Here is a 17,905-nt window from a genome sequence, read left to right on the forward strand (position 1 = left end):
CTACGTCAAATAAGTGTTGTTTTGGCCGCTAGAGGTCTCTATTTTGCACAGAATACATCAATAGTGAAATTTGGTTTAAACAACACAATAGGACCACTTTTAATTAAATTAAAGAACGTGATCTATAAATCGAATAAGTTTAAATAAAGCCATATTAAGAAACCATAAATGACAATTTTTCAGTTTTTTTTGGCCGAACTGAATTTTACTATTGACGTACTCTGTGTAAAATAGAGACCTCTAGCGGCCAAAACAACCCTTATTCTACGATTCTAATAATTTGAAGATTTCTACTGAAGAATTATAACAACAAATTGGTAAAAAATACAAAAGTTAAAAAATAAAGCTTTGCAAAATGATTCTATTATTTTAGCCGCCACTGTATAATTAGCTTGATTACAGATCATACTCATTTATTTGAAAAAAAAAAAGAAAACTTGGACTGCGTGGAACTGCCTCAATTTTCTCTAATAACACTCTATATGTATTTAATTTATTCTCTTATCTTTGTATAATAAATTTTTCTTTTGATGAAAGATAACACTTGATAAATGAATAAACAATTTAATAAACAAAAAACCTAAAATTGTCCTTTCTCTGCTCGCGGTGGATCCTTTCAGAGAATGAAAACAAAAAACAATTGTAAAGCCTAAATGTTAAGGTAACATCTATAACAGCAGAGTGAACAAAATATGTCTACATTCTGACGATTTTGACCCAAATAGAAGTCTAAGTGGGGACAGGAAACTTGTGGAGAACTCACTTGACAAAATTCTCTACACTTCCTGCCGGAAATTGTCGCAAAAGTGACTTCAAATGGGTCCATTCTGTACATTACCATCCTCCCCCCAATACCCTCGGGGTCCTTCAACATGGACAGAAAAATGGGTAAATGTTAAAGTGGAAAAAAATCCACGGCTCACGGAAAAAATGATATGGAACATCATGGACTAATCTTCCTTTCGAAGAGAGTGCTTGAACAATGACAAAGAACAGAGGGACATTTTGTGCTTCTGACAGTGGATGTAAATTTTTTCTTCTGTGCTAAGGGAATTTTTCTTTTGCTGTTTCCTAAATTTAATAAAATAGGTTTTTTTTGTGTATGTGTGTTGGAAATGAATGTAAATTAAAAGAAAAGTGTGTCCACCTTGAAATTTCACCGTTGGTTTGCGGACGCTTCCGTGAATTTTCTCCCAGAGCACCTCAGCTTCGCGCTTCATGTCGGGCACGTAGCGTGACTTGGGTCTATGAATTGACGGATCAAACTTCTGATCCGCGAATGCATCGTAAAAGGGTCGAAGAATCTTGGCAGCTAAAGATTTAGTACGCGGTGGAGAGGTTGAACTTGGTCTTGGATCACGTCGTTTCAGTGATACTCCATCTAGTGTAAGTTTCTGCTTGCCGTAGATCGATCTAGCATTATCCTGTGGCTTTGGAAAACGATGTGCAACCCACGGACCCGTTAAGTACGAAGATATATCCTTGAGTTCTGTGATGTCCGGAGCTGAAGTGTACATTTGACCGAGTATTGACATGTTCTGATTTTCTTCGAATTTGTGTCGAATTTTTTCAACTTCACCAGATCGAATTGAGACATCAGTTGGACTGCTACCCCTTTGAGGACTTGTACGAGATATTTCCCGCTTCAGAGATGCTGTCTTACTGATGATGTCTATATGAGGCATAAAACGACGATCATCCTTTCTAAAAGCCACTTTTTGAATAGGGGAAGAGGTTCTTCGAGTACGACTGCGACTTCTTTCTGCAAATGCTGCAGCGTTTTTTGTCTCAAATTTGTGAGTAATCCATGAAACATCACCCATTTCATGATCTCGGACCGTAGTTTTGACGGGGCTTGCGCCCCGCTCCCCTAAAAAAGACTTCGATAGATCTGGATCACTGCGAAATCTCCTAGGCTTTCGAGGAGCCCCTGTAACTGGTGATGGACTGATGCTGAGGCTTTCAAACTTGTGTTTCATTCTCTGAACATCTCCAGTATTGATCATATTGAGATACGAGCGGTACAGGCCATCTCCATAATCTGGAGATTCACTTCTTGATCTCAGTGATACACTCTCAATACTAACGGTATTAGAGAGTGATTTTTCCGGTGAAGTAGTTCGTAATTTAGTAGGAGACTTTGCTGGGGATACCGATCTGGACTTCTTGCATGTGTAGTTACTGACCACCGATGTCTTCTCGCCGAATATTTCCCTCAAATCCGTAAACGACTGAGAAGCTTTCATCTCCTGTTGGAGTTTTTTCTCTGCTTCTGCACGTCTTTGTTTTACTTTCTGTTCAACAATTTTCATGACCTCTTCTTCGTCAGGTGAGGAATCTTCTCTTGCATGGTAAATTGTACTACCAAGTGAATTGTCATTCTGCTCCTTTTCTTCAAAATATTGAATTTTTTCCTTAATTGCATCACCAGAACGATAGATAACAGTCCTGTTGGAAGCTTCCGAAGAACCACTTTCTGTTTCACACTTTGAAGCTGGACGCTGGGATGCTTCCTTCACTACAATTTGTTGGATTGTCTTCTTATCACAAGAACGAAGGGATTTAGTTTGGACTTTTGAGATGGATTTGAGTTTATCTCCCTCAGAAGTTGATTGGACAGTTTCTGTAAGTTCAAGGGAGTAGTAGGGTCTTCCTGGGAGTGATTCCTTAGCACTTTCTGCTGCAATTGCTCCCCGAGTTTCTTTTCCACCAATTACTGATGGTGAATTCTTCCTTTCACGACGTTGAGCTACAAGGTCCTTGATCTCATGGCAAAGTGATGCCGATAAGCGTTTTTTCTCTACTTCTGTCATATGAGCTTGATCTGTAGACCGGGTAAGGACGTTCTCAAATTTATGAACTACTTTCGAAACTTTATCCTCATTGATAGAGCTTATGGACTCGGCTTTGTCTAAAGCCAATCGAGCTTGATGACGCTTTAGAACAGGAGTGAGAAGTTCCTCACGGGACACTAGTGAATGACTACGAACAGTTAAGGGAGTTGATTTCTTTTCCACTGCATGAGGGGTTGATGGAACAGTCACGACATATTTCTCGGAGATCTCTTCATATTTGCTTTCCTTCTTTCCTGCCTCACCACCGGGACCAGAGCTGTAAATTTCATTTAATTGATGTTTGAGCTTTGCCACTTGGTCTTTACTAAGTGTGCTTACAAGCCTACAACTGAGCCCAAAGCATTTCTCCTCCCGTAGTTCTTCTCGTTTTGGTAGTCTTCTAATCCCTTGTGGATTGTACTTGACCACCATATTAGTAGCAAGATCTATAACCGAATTACCACGCCAAAAGGGTTTGTATGTGTCTTTGTTTGATTCAATCTCCTGTTTTTTGTCTTCATCCGGAAACGTTTCTGTAGCCTTTTGTTGGAACATCTCCCTGAGATCTTCAACAGACTTTTCTTTGATTCTCAAACCAGGTTCTATATTTTGATTCCAACGAAGTTCTTCAACGTCTTTGGGACGAAAAAGTAGATCCCTCTCTTTCTGTTCTTGCTTCAGCTTACCAACAAGAAAGTTAAGTTCTTTTTCTGCCTTCTCATGAGCACGAATCTTTTTCCACAAATCAAAATCAATTATCTCTTCTTGTCTACGAATAGGTCTGAGATCTGACGACGAAGTAGCCCTCTCTAACTGGCCCACTCTCTCAAGGTTCGAGTAAAATCTATTGAGTTCTTTAAAACGTTCAGATTTGCTATGATTACAGACAGGAGAGTGCTTTTCAAGGGTATTTAAAGAACTAGAACTGTGAGACAATTGTTCATTTAAGAAATTTCTTCTGGCTTGATCACGGTCTGCGCTATTGAGACTTCTTGCACGTGCTACTATTTTGGGATTCTTTTCCGTTGAAGTCTGCTGGGTTGTTGATTTAAAACTCTGTATACGACGACATGATGGCGATCTAGTACTGCTCCGTGATGATTCACGGTAATCCGTAACACTACGCCTTCCATGGATGACCACAGGGGAATTAGGACGGACAATCTCAGTGAGTACAGTATTTCCAGGGGGTTCACTACGACTTCTTTCTTGATAGCTGTAATTGAATTCAGTGAGGCTACCAAATTCTTCTTCCTCGTCAGATAGTTGGTAGAATGAATCAAATTTACTGATGTGCTCATAAGCTAAACGACCTGGGCGGAAAATTCTCACTGGACTGAGGCTCCTGGATTGACGAAAGTGTTCGCGTTCTAGGACTTTAAATTTTGAAGAAGTCACTGGACGTTTCTGGATCAAATAGGTGTTTGGTGTACGAAGAGATGGTTCGGATTTACTTGTCAAGGTATTCCATAAACGAACCTTGTCTAATACACTGGATGATCGAATAGGTAGTGAAGGTAGATCCCGAGTAAAATCACGAAGGAATAGATTTTGAAAGAAAGTGTCTGTTTTTATGGCATCAGAGTGTTGTCTTATAGATCTATTGACGGAATCTCTTAGCTCCCTGTGTTTCTTTTCAATCTCATCCTTAAGGTCTTCTTCAAACCTTACTATTTCACTCTCAACATGTCGTAAATTTATGTCCTCATCTTTCTTTTTGAGTTCTTTTTTCTTTTGCTTTTTCCCATTAATAGGATATCTCGTAATAGTCGTAGGGCGTGTTGGAGCCCTTCGTTTCGAATTTGTCGAATCAATCGAATAGGTTGAACTTGTTCGAGCCAAACTTAGATTAGATGTTGATTTTCCTGTGGTTTTAGTTGATTTCAACGTAGAGGATGATTTGAGTGATTTAGTTGTAACTACTGGTACTACGACTTTTCCCACTGGCCGACTTCGAGTGCTAGTGGAAGTCTTATGAACCGCCTTGCTCCCAGATGATACAGGGACGGTAGTACGAGAGAATTTCTCTGTTCCTCCTCTCTGTGTGACACTACGACTGGATGCGATATGGCTCGTAGATTTTGTAACACCTCCTCCACTTCCAAATTTAGTTTTTCCATTTCGACCGGACTGGATGGTAGCACCAGGCTTGTCTTTGACGGTGGGTATTCGAAAAGTGTTATGGATGGCTTTTTTCACTTCATCTGGTGACTTAACGTCACTTTTTCTGAGAATTCGGGTTGTCACAGCCCTTAGCTTGCGACATTGCGGTAGTGCCTCTTCCAGGCGTTTCTTCTCCTCAGCAAAGGTTCTCTCTTTGGAGATACTTCTACCAAAAGCTACAGGACTTGGACTTGATCTCCTAATCTCAGCTGAATGAGATCTAGGTGACATGGCCGCGGAATACGTTCGAGTGACTTGCTTATTGGCTTGGATACGAGTACTGTTTGTGAGGTTCTTTTCATCCTTGATCGATGAGGCTGAGTATGTAGCTGTGGCAGATTTTGATCTTCCGGCTTTTGTTGTTGTCGTAGAAGACGTAAAGCATGCTTCATGATGACTTCTTGGTGAGGTAACCTTGGTCTCTGAAAAGAGCTTTAACGTAGAATTGATTTTGCTGGACTTTCGACTTGGCGGTGCTGGTGGTACTGTGGGTACAAATGATTTCACTTCCTTGGGAAAAGCTCCGAACATGTCAATGGGCCTGGTAATGCTGGTGATGGGATAACAAACGATTTCTCTAGTTTTTGGCGGTGGGACTTTACGGTGGACGCGTATTTTAGTGAGGGTCGACGTGATGGGAATGTACTCAATTTCCGGTTCCGCCTCATCTATCCACAGGAATAGAAATGCGTTAATGGGCATTCAAGAGCATCACTTGTGCCACAGACACAATAGCATCTCTTTTCGCCTCTTTCTTATACTTTTTTGCGTGCGAAAAAGTGCTTTTCTGTGCTGAATTTCACTCGCTGTGCTTACCACAAAAAAAAAGAAAACAGATTGGAAAGAAAGCTATTCAAACACCCCTCAAATCCTCTTATTAGACATTACTCGTGTGATTGTGATTTTTCACTCCAGTCTGTCGCCTTCGACCCCATCACGTGTGTGATTGATTTTGCTCCTTACCATTTTGGAGACCCGAATCACGTATTTATATGTGAAATGCTACGGACTCACACAAAACTATGTCTTTCTTCTCCAATTCATTTTATATAGGTGCTGGTGATTTCAAGGTGCTCTTACAGTGTGAACAGTGTTTATTGGATGTGTAAGGGATGCATGAAGGAAAGACTAGGGAAATTCATTACAAAACACAAAAATAGAAACTCCTTTTTACTATATAAACCAGAAAGATAGATGTATACGGTCTGTATTCAACTCAAAGACACTACAAGAAATATAATTGGATTTTTGGATTCTATTGGAGAAAAACTGTGTTCGATTTGAATCAAGATAGAGCATTTATATTTTTTAAAAATATGAATATTTGCTAAAAAATAAAATTAAATAGAGAAGAACTAAATTCTCAAAAGCTCTACCCAAAAAATAATTTAAGCTTTCATTAAAAGGTGCCTTTTAATAAAAATCTAAAAGTCTTGCCTAAAAAATAGACCACGCCTTAAATTGGTCTTGTATAAAAAAATATTAAAATTTTGCAGAAAAATTTTTAAGATATTCTCAGCATTTAAGAAAAATGTACAATCGATTGGTTGAATAGAATAATAATTGATAGGATATTCAGGTAGATTAATGCAGAGAAATTAATGTGATATTCAAGTGGGCGTGGCTGTACTTTTGTGATAACCTGCAATAATTTTAGAAAAGATCGTACGAAGATTAAGGTAGGGGAAGGCGCGCTATCTTTGGACGACTCAATCTTCGAACAACTCATTTTACTGATCGAACTCCACGGAGAGAGCAGTATATACAATCCTTCGATTTTTTTCACCTCTACCCTCCAAAATTTCCACCTTCCTCCCCCGGAGACTACTTTTATCAAAGAATCTTCGCGTTTCAGACGATTTCTAATAAATGTCGTCACGCTGTTTGTCTGTCTGTTCGTCTGTCCGTCTGTCCGTCTGTTCGTCTGTCTGTCTGTTCGTCTGTCCGTCTGTTCGTCTGTCCGTCTGTTCGTTTGTCCGTCTGTCCGTCTGTTCATCTGTCCATCTGTTCGTCTGTCTGTCTGATCGTCTGTCCGTCTGTTCGTCTGTTCGTCTGTTCGTCTGTTCGTCTGTTCGTCTGTTCGTCTGTTCGTCTGTTCGTCTGTTCGTCTGTTCGTCTGTTAGAGATAGCGACTTGGGACCTTAAGCAAACCCCTCATAAATCGACCTAAAGATCGTTAACATGCACCTCATTTTCCCTTCACCCCTCTCCTACCCCTCCAAAATCGTGTTTTTTGGAATTGCTGGAAAACGCACCGTGCGATTTTTTTCGTTTTTGGATATATTTTAGGGATTACCCAGGTAGACAATTGAACGTGTGTGAAAATACCGTTGACTCATCCCTAATAACGGTTTTCAAGGTCAAAGGTTAAAAATGGCTCTAGAGAGCGCATTTGTCAACCGAATAGGGGCATGTTTGGGATCGTTGGAAAGCTCTTGAAATTTCCGACGAAACTGAATCGGTCCAAATCGGTGTTGAACTGGTAATGAACCTGTTCATAACCGATAACTAATTCTTATTCGAAATTCAATTACATTGGTCCTAAGTTATTTTGGGCAATATTTTGAGTGACTTATAAATTCGCTCAAATCGATTGTGAACCGGTAATGAACCGATAGGGGAAACTGGGACACCACCAAACACGGGGTAGCACCAAACACTGCGATTTTTTAATCAGATATTCAACTTTTAAGGACAAGACCTATAGGAATTTATAGGCACTATAGGGATGCTTGTCCACTGAAGAAATGGTCGATGTAGTCCAAGTAGTTTAGATCTAAAAATTAGTGTTTAGTGGTACCCCGTGTTTGGTGGTGCCACAGTTTCCCCTTAGTAATTTTTGTCCGAAAATCAATTTTATTACTATTAGAATTATTTTGTCAGGAGTTCGAGCACTTCGCAAAGCCTGAGACGCTTTGCCACTCCTTTTTCAATATGTTGCAGAATGACAAATTCTATTATTACGTTTCATTAGGTAATCCAATGCCTCAAATGTCCTGAAAAGACACATGGAACAAATTCATTACGAACATAGAAAATAAATTGAGACGTCTGAAGCTTGAGTTGTCTGAAGCTATCGCGGGGTCCCCTACACAGTTTTTCTCCCTGTGCCTTTCACTATTATTTATTAAAAATTTATCTTTTATTTTACTCATATAGGATCTGGGACTTAAATTGAGGTCGTGGTCTGTTTTTTAAGTTTATAATGTTTTAAGAATACGCTTTAAGATAACTTTTGGGATTTGGTCTGTTCGTAAAGTGATAAAAAAAATTACCTTGGTCATTATTGAAAATTAAAAAAAGGAAAATTTAATTGGTTACAATTTTTGAAAGAAAACTATAAAAATATATGTGTATATCACAAGAGCTTACATAGGAAGCCAAAGGTGAGATTACTAGGAATCCCACATAATACAGCCTCCCTGCAATACATTGCTTTTTTTCTTAACAGTATTCCAATGATAATCCGGAATTTATAATTAATGTAGGGCACATAAGTATAGTTTAACATTTGAAGTGGTCACATTAATCTTGTATATGAACTGTAACTCTAAGGATACAATACAAACAAAGAACCAATCTACACTGAAGGTTAATTTAGTCTAAATACTTAATCACATTCCTTCGGGTAAAATCTTGCATAAATCTAATCAATTCATATAGAGGATGAAAGTGGGTGAATTATTAAATACTGTGTTAGTTATCTACTATTTTGGCGGATGGGAAAGGATAATCTAATTAACACCGTACCTTATTTAATAAAACAAGTGATACATCTACGTGCTGAGCATAAAATATGTACACATGGTCTAATGTAAAATGTGAGAAACAGTGAGATATTGCCAAGAACCAACCTTTTTCAGGCCTCAAAAGACCATATATCTTTTAATATCTTATTATTAAATTACCCAAACACCGTAAAATCCGATTAATTTGAATATTTAACGAAGATAAGATGTGGGAAAAAGAGTGTATTTAAGTTCCAAGTGGTGTGAGGTGTTTTCAATTAATTTTGATTGATTGATTGCAATTTTCCCTGTCGACAGAAACTGCGGAAAAGTTTATTATTCTCAGCTCACCCTTTGGTTTCTCAGGCGCCGGCTTTCGGAATCCCTGGAGTGGTGGTTCACCCCCTGCCTGAACGTTCTTATAAGCCTGCTTCTGTTCAACCGGACTGAGGGGTGGTAAGGTGGCATCATCACGTTTCCTGAACACTAGAGACGAGTCACTCTCATATCCTTGCTCCTTAAGTGCCCTGTGTTTGTCCAAGAGATACGGATATCCGTTAATTAATCGATCAATTATTGCTTCACAGAAGTTGTACAATTTACTTTATAGTGCGTTATTATGTTACATGAGTTAAAGAGGGTTTCATGAATATCTGATCTACCTTTATTAAACTGTTGTATCTGCTAATAAATCTAGTGTTAATCGACCTTGGTAAGCGAAATTTATTAATTTTTGTTCCTTACCAAAATGCTTTATAAATAAACTTTAAATGAATATTTGCTTCATATGTATTACTGATAACAATTAGGGCAGAATCACATTGACAATAAAATGCTCGCCGTATTTCGTTAATTTAAGCATTTTTATTGCAATTCTTACGCAAATTCTCGATTACGGTATTACCTTATCTCATACTCGATGGCACTAGGTAAAAATAATATAAGAAATTTTAAGAAATAAAACGAAAATCCGATAAACGGTGAGCAAAAAAAACTGTACGATTAATTTCTCTTACAGTCTTTGTTGCTCGCCGTTTATTGAATTTTCGCTTTTAGCATTTTATTGTCAATGTGATTCTGCGCTTATTCAAGTTAACACGCTTTTATTTGAAAACCTCTACTATAAATGTTCATTTTAAAACATATTGTATAATTTCAAGTATTTATAATATACACGTCAAATATAATATTTTAATTTAATTATATTGCACGTATTTTTTAATAATCAAGAAATATTTAAATAAGTTCAAAAATATTAACCTTTATAAATAATTTAAATCCACATAAAGCAAAAGATGAATTTTAATTAAATACAAATTTAAATTAATGAAATAGTCAATTCTGACTAAAATAATACTTTGATTAATTAATTAATTTTTGGTATTAATCAAGATTGAAAATTTTCAATTTATTATATATGGATGCTTAGTAGCATTCTCAGTCATTATTTAAATGAGTACATTGCAATTGTATTGAATTCTTGAATTTAAGCAGAATTTTCAGAAATTGTGATAAATTTCGAAGAGCTTGCAATAGCGAATACTTCCCTTGTTTCTTAAAACTTAAATAAATAAGGGGTTTCTTCTAGGAACGAGATGCTGTATAAAAATCCTAGAAGAGTTTCAGAAAGGTAAGGGACTTTGAGAAACTTGGTGTCGTGCATGTAAGGAACTCCAAGCAATATCTATATTTTTATTCAATTCTTAATGTTTGAAGGGGTTACGTGGGTCAAACAGTCAAAAATAAACAGAATATTTTCTGACTTCATTTTCCCTGAAGTATTTCAGATTTTCCTCATAAATCCTTAAATATCCTTAAATCCATTAAAAGGATGCATAAGACGACTTTCTTAAAGATTTTCATCTTAATCTAGCTCAGAAACTAGACGTGATAGACCATAACTTTCTTCGGAGTAACTCAGGAGACACCAAGGAATCCGAAAATACCGGTCATTTGAAATCACACGGAAAAAGTTTTCATTTTGTTGCACAGTGTTATTAAGCTCATGAAACGGGATGAGAAATGGTAAGTCAGCTCTTTGGAAACCAAGAGAAAATTCGCATCGTTTGAAGGATCACTCTGTGCGAACCATGCATACATTCCCCTATATTTTTCAGTGTTCAAATTTTAATTTTTTTCCTCTTTTCCAAGAAAAAGTTGTTGAGTATCCTACCTAACGTGGCCTGTTATTTGATCGAGCGTGCTAGAAAAAACCACTAAAAACGGTCAGTAGGTTTAGAGCGAGGTTTAGAGTTAAAAAAGTTTCTCTATCATTGTGAACAGAAACGACATTTTTCTTTTTAAAAAGAAATTTTTTTTTACAAAAATTGCTTCTAGTGTATAGACGCCATAAGAGCTTGAATAAAAAAAAATTATGTTATAAAAATATTACAGAAAAATATGCAGTTTTTAGACTTTTTAAATATAACTAATATTATAAACTACTTTTAAAGTTTTAAATAACAAATATTAAAAAAAAAGACTTACAAAATGTATCAATTTATATTACAAGCATTATGCCCAACGCACAATAACTTTTATTTAGTAAACATGTTTTTGACATTTCAATGAGAGTGAGTGAGATCTAGATCTAGTCATCTCGCTCATTCCCACTATAAATTTTGAAAACATGTTTACAAACAAAAGTTATTGTGCGCTGGTCATTATGCCCAACGCACAATAACTTTTGTTTGTAAACATGTTTTCAAAATTTTCTTTGAGAGAGACCGAGATAACTAGATTTCGGTTTCATTCACTCTCATTGAAAAGTCAAAATCATGTTTACAAAGAAAAAGCTATTTTGCGTTGGAGATTATAACTAAGCTTGGGATTTTGTGAATTATGCAACATATTTGAAATTTGGCTCATTTCGCCTAAATAAACACTTCTATTTCAGATTTTGTTCGAAATTAATATCTAATGAAAATCCTCCATGACTTTGTTCAAATATTTGAACTAACCTCGATAAATATCCTTGACTGTAGTTGTTTGCCATGCGTTGTTGCTCCAAATGCTGGTAACATCCCCAAAACAAAAGAAAATAGGAAAATATATATTAATTTTTTATTATTTGTTGCTTTATGGTAAACAAATTATGTTTTTTCAATAATAAATTCGAGGCTCTGTAATAGCATCAATTGCGAAGGTATCGTGAAGTGATAGAAAATTTATTATAAATGAGATACGCTATTTTATAAAATTAGACTGGAGGAAAATTATGTTGAAGGAATAGACATTTTCATTAAATTAAAATTTCTCAATAATAATATAAATAAAAAAGCCATAAATCAATAGTGTTTATCTATTCCTTGAACATTTCTCTCCGTTAATTAAAAAACTAGTTTTATTTGTTATTGGGTTAATCTTTAAAGAGCATCGAGCTTTGAAGCATTTTTTAATAATTCACACAAAACATCACATACTCGCAACTTACAAATTTATTCACTTCTCTTGCTAAAATTATGCTGAAAAGGGGACGAGAGGAATTTTCATCCAACCACTAGTTTTATTGAATAAATATTTACCATATGAGAAAATAGGGTGGCAAAAGTGCACGAACCAAAGTTAATTGCCCAGCAGCACAAATGAAATGCAGAAAAAACATTTTGGGATTTCGTTATAAATTTGCTTTTAGTATCAATTAATCACATTATTGACACACTCAAAATTAATAATGGGTCTGGTATAGGAGGAATAAAAAAAAACAAAAAGATCTGCATTCGGATGAAATACAACAGAAATTAATAAAATATCAATACACAAACACACATTTAATAAATTTTTCCCGTTCAATAAATATCGTTGAAGGGTGGTAAATTTTGCAATTAATATTTTTTTGTTCGTTTGGTAGTAATATAATAACTTTTAAAAATACACATGAATTCACGAATATATCATTTCATTTTTTTAATCTGCTCCCACGAGGTTTGGATCCTTTTTTGTTGTATGTTTGTGTATTTTTTTTTTGAATGAAATTGCCTATGAAAACATTTTTAGTGCTAAAATAAGCTCACATTGTGCCTGGAGTAGCATTTTTCATTTTTGCAAAAAATAAATCAGACAAATAAATCCAAATTAAAGTCACATAAAAAAACATGGGAAATCTCAGGAAATCTTCTGAAAATTCAAAATGGTTAATGCAGACACTCTTATGGTAATGGTATATTCTTCTTCATTCTGCGAACAAGAATATTGCAAAATTTATTCCATTAATTAGAACATTTTATGGGATTCTTTCTATTGCAAAAATCTCAGGGGTAAAAGTTTTCAAATTAATTCTCAAATTGCCATTAATCAGAGGTCTGTCTCAACCATTTGTGGATGGTGATGGAAACATTCGAGGGAAGAACAGAAATGTGATAAAAATCGTACCCCATCAAAGATATCCATAACCTCGTCCCACCACTAGAATGAAAATAAGAAATGGATTAAAATTGGAGGATGACAAAATGTAGTTTAGAAATGTGCTGAGTCTGTGAGATTTTGAGTGAAAACATCACACTTTTTATATATCCATCCATCAACAACTCATATCATTCCAACATTTAAAGCAAGAATAGTGAAGTAGAATTAATAAAAGATTTCTGATGGGATGGTGTCACTTTGTGTAATAACAACTTATTTTTGATTTAGACTGTGAAGTAGCTAGAGGCCTAAATATTTATAAATAAAATTAATTAATATAGAATTTAACACTAATATGCTTCTGGAGTAACTTGATACATAGATACCGGTCATAATTTTTTACCTAATTATTTTATAATTTTTGAATTCAATCAAGTTTTTAATATTCATTTTATTTTCCCCAATATGAAACGACACGATCGATGGTGGAATAAGAGTAGAGTGTGATTTATAAAGTATCAAATATTGTAGTCTGATGGATGACGTTGTATTCTTTTATTGGACTACTGTACTACATAATAACGATCATCGAATTTTCTTCTCATTCTGAGTCTAATTAGGAACTTCCAATCTCTGTTAGATTAGGAGAAATTCGAATAGAAATCATTAAAGAAAATTGTAGAACTTACAGTGAAATCTCTGGAGCAAGGAAGAAACTTTCTAGGGGAGACCGGGGTAGAATTAGTCACCAAATGAAATTTTTCATTGTGTATAATTTGTACAAAAATGTTTGTATGAGAGGTTGATAAATATTTCAATTAATAGGCAGGGAATTATATATTTGGATAAAGAGTGATTTTCTCAATATTCCTTCGCAGGCAAACTATAAAATACCACTATCTAACGGAGTTATCACGCTAGAAAATTTCACATTAAAGTTAAAGTGAAAAGTTGCTCATTAAAACTTCTAGAACCACTCGAAATCGTTGATTTAGTCAGGACAAATTGCTAGAATTGCTCAATGTCACTATGACACACGGGTTGACAGATGAGTGTTTTTGTTTTTGAAGTTTAGTCGTTTGAACGAAAATGTGCAATTTTAGTGAAGAAGAGGAAGTTTTCCTCCTGTACGCTGCTTTTATGTCGTGCAAAAGGACTCGCAAAGCGAGAAGAAGGAGGTTGTGGGCGAGAGATTAACTCCTAACGCGACCTTCACATGATGTCGTTGAAATTCTTTGGAGCGATTTTTTTGGACATAATAATTTTCTTTGGATGACTTCGGAGGAATTTAAAGAGCTGCTTCAAATCGTAAGGCTTAATTTTCAGAAGAAGACTACGAAAATTAGGGATCCAATATCACCCAAATCCCGACTAAGGTGTGAGTTCCGGCGATTGGTGACTCAATTTGTCGCAAACGGCCTGAAAACCATCAGATCGGCTGTCTCTATTTTTGTATTCCCGGCATTTGTAGTCCCAAATGACAGTTAAATTAATTCAGTCAATTAATACTGTTAAATTAACAGTCAATTAATTCGGCCACCATCTCATTTGACCACGAAATCGTAGAAGTTTATGAAGGAATATAAAATGTAGATCGAACACATTTTTGTTTAGCTTTTTTCTTACTTATCCTCTGCACCGATCTTTTTGAAGGTCTTTTGTCCTTTCTCCATATCGTGCGCGATAAATAGTAGATATTAGCACTACCTTTTATTACAATTTAATCACGAATAAATTGGTGAGAAAATTGCGGCGCAGAAACTACCCGAATATATGCAATAAAGTAGTACCTGATGAAAATTTAATGAGTAAATTTTGCTCATAAATTTGCTCAATTCTCATTAATTTGCTCATTAAATATCAATCGTAATTATGCTATTTTAATCTATTTAAACCAATTTTTGTGACTCGAGTCCACTTTTTATCACTAAATGAATCGATTTCTAAAAGCTCTTGACAAAAATTGCACATTATGACACATATCAGCAACAATGAATGTGAATCACATTAAAATTTTAATGTGAAATTCTCTAGTGTGATACCACGGTAATACTATACGTGGCTAATTCTGCCCCGGTCTCTCCTACGTGTATCTAGGGCAAAAACCAACAATTTTGTCATTTTCCAAAAATATGAAGTACCTATTTTAAAGCAAATTTCCTAAAGATTTCTGAAAAAATATCTTTTAAAACTAATGTGAAACATACATAAATGTTGAGATTCTTCTTTAAATCAATCGGGGGACCATCAGCATTTGATAAATTTAAATGAAAAAAGAAAACTTCCTGGAAATATTCAATTTTGTAGCTCTCAATCTTTGACAAACAAGCTCACTACAGTCATAACTCAAATAATTTCTAAGGGAAAAAAACTTGCAACATAGATTTGTGTTTGCCAACCAAAAATTGTAAGAGACTCACTTCTCTTGTCTCTCTCTCAGACACGGAAGAACGTCCTGGTATGTAGTTTTCAATCCTTCCCGGCTGATTGCGATACGAGGTGTGTCCTGAACGAATGGGATTTGGCATTGTTCCATACGTCCGACTACAAATGTAGATACATACACCAATAAATTCCAATGATCTGTGCATTTTGGTGCAATTCACATAAATTTCACCAACCTGTCATCGTATTGACTTCCGGCTGATGGAGTACGTCTTCGATCCAGGGTACTGTATTTGAATGAATAGTCAGAATCATAGTTGGGCTCTGGCTCAGACATATAACCATTAGCCTTGTATGGATACCGGCCTGCACCCGTAGTTTTTCCAGTCATCATTCACAGCGGTAACCAAAAAAAAACAACAGAAAGAGAAAAATAAAATAATTTATGGCTTTATCTCAAAAAACCAAAATATGCCAGAAAGATTTAACAGAAAAGAGAGTGACACAAAAAAGTGCTTAACAAATAGATGTTTCTACCCAAAGAAATAAACAAGGGTGATGAACCATTTTATTTGTGAGTCCACGACCAGAAAATTTTGTGAGAAATAAATGACTCTCAAAATATGTATGCAAAATGTTGACTACACATATAGATGACCCACAATAACCTTATTCCATAACATTGCTGCATTTCTGTGCTAATTTTAATATTTAAAATGTGAATATTTTTGTGTTGTTCTGTGATTTTATAGCCAAGTGTCTGCAATTCACAAAATTTGGGTTAATAAGCACAAGAAATCGCTTAATAACAAGAGAGCAAAGAACACAGAATTCTTTAAAAATTCTCATAACTATAAATATTATTTGAGATATAAGCGCAATCAATTTAAGTGATGCTCTTAAGATGAAAAGAAAACAGGAGGCAAAATTTATTTCAATCTACTCGTCTTCAATTTGCCATAATTCCTTCTCTAGAAGTTTTTTTTTTATTTAAAAAAATATGAATATCAATAACTATAAGAGATTTGTTCATTTTTCATTTTGCTTGTTTTTTAGCTGAAACTCATAAACATAAAAGAAAATATATGTTTAAAACATATGAAACTATTACTTTGTATGTTCAAAGTGCTCAGTATTGAATCTCTTCATCTTTTCATTGATAATATTTTCATGGAGTTCTCAAAGTTATGCAAAGGAAACTCAAAGTTAAATAGACGGATACTAAATCAAACACAGAGGAAAATGCAAAAAATTCTAAAGTGCATAACGATTCCTCTGCAGAGGAGTTGGAATTGAGAATAAAATCAAACTGAAGATGTGACTAATACTATAAATCATTAGATTTAATAATATGTATTTTATTAATTTTGTGATTTTTAAATTTTGAAAAATTGTGTTCTGCATAAACTAGAGCCCGTGTGCGTTTTTTGAACTCAAAACATAAGAAATATCGACTATGGTTCTTCCCATGATAAGTCGATCCAGGGATCGTGATTTTCATTTTTATAAATCCTATTTTTATGCCTCCAAAAATTATGATTAGCTGAGATTCTTTACATTTCTCAGCTTCTGTGGTCCTAGGCGAAATGCGACATCTTCAGATCTTGCCTAAACTTTATATAAACACGCTTTGTAACTTTTCAATTACAAATACCATACCGGTTAAAAATCGATTTTCATGGACGTCCGTCCGTCCGGCCGATTCCATGTAGTACAAACGCTTCTGGCGAGAGAACGAAAAGAGATATTGACAAGCGGTTTTCGGCAAAGGTTATCATCGGTAGATGATCGATAGAAATCCGGTAGCTAAAAATCGGGTAGATGAAAATCGGGTAGATAAAAATCGGGTAGACAACATCAAATGGTCATATCAAATCGATTCCACAACCACCGCTCTTCCGTCATTTTGGAATATCTAAAAATTTTGTTTTCTCAATAAGGCAGCCCCTATAGTATGATAGCCCCCCCTCTGACCCCTCTGACCCGAGAAAAATGGGATCAAAAATTCAATTGAATTGTCAGACTTTAAAAATATTTGCTGAATTGGAAAGTGCTCGTTAAATACTATGACTATTTGTACACCTAATTTCATCCGATATAATCGAACCTGACCAGATGATATCATCGGTGTTTATTAAGGTAAGGATACAAAAAAAGCGGTGGCAGCCAAAATCCCGAAAGCCAAAATCCCGAAAGCCAAAATCCCGAACGCCAAAATCCCGAAAAGGCCAAAATCCCGAAAGCCAAAATCCCGAAAGCCAAAATCCCGAATGTTCAAAATCCTGATAGGAATGAAATTATATGGAGAAAAATGTTTAGAATAATTTCCCGAGACACAGAAGATTTCCCTTTGCCTCCAGCAAGCGCGGGTACAATCGTGGGAGTAGCTATAACACTTTTAAGAATTCGGGATTTTGGCTTTCGGGATTTTGGCCCTTTCGGGATTTTGGC

The 17,905-nt window shown here is 35.5% G+C and overlaps 1 protein-coding gene across 44 annotated transcripts in view; it reads right to left on the reverse strand.

Annotated features, from left to right (window-relative positions):
- Positions 1-17,905, reverse strand: part of LOC129802464 (sorbin and SH3 domain-containing protein 1) — a 139,172-nt gene that overhangs the window by 30,644 nt on the left and 90,623 nt on the right. For 22 of the 44 annotated variants that reach the window (XM_055848295.1, XM_055848291.1, XM_055848292.1 and 19 more), the window contains 5 exons: positions 15,691-15,820; positions 15,490-15,613; positions 13,097-13,129; positions 11,686-11,738; positions 9,077-9,252 (listed from right to left, as the gene is read on the reverse strand). In XM_055848295.1, the coding sequence (XP_055704270.1) occupies positions 9,077-9,252; positions 11,686-11,738; positions 13,097-13,129; positions 15,490-15,613; positions 15,691-15,820 (516 nt within the window). Of the gene's footprint in view, positions 1-1,147; positions 5,666-9,076; positions 9,253-11,685; positions 11,739-12,158; positions 12,225-13,096; positions 13,130-15,489; positions 15,614-15,690; positions 15,821-17,905 lie in introns of all 44 variants that reach the window. The other 22 variants (XM_055848319.1, XM_055848293.1, XM_055848294.1 and 19 more) reach the window with 5 other exon arrangements.

This window comes from Phlebotomus papatasi, chromosome 2 (genome assembly GCF_024763615.1).
Source record: "Phlebotomus papatasi isolate M1 chromosome 2, Ppap_2.1, whole genome shotgun sequence".
Taxonomy (NCBI): Eukaryota; Metazoa; Arthropoda; class Insecta; order Diptera; family Psychodidae; genus Phlebotomus; species Phlebotomus papatasi.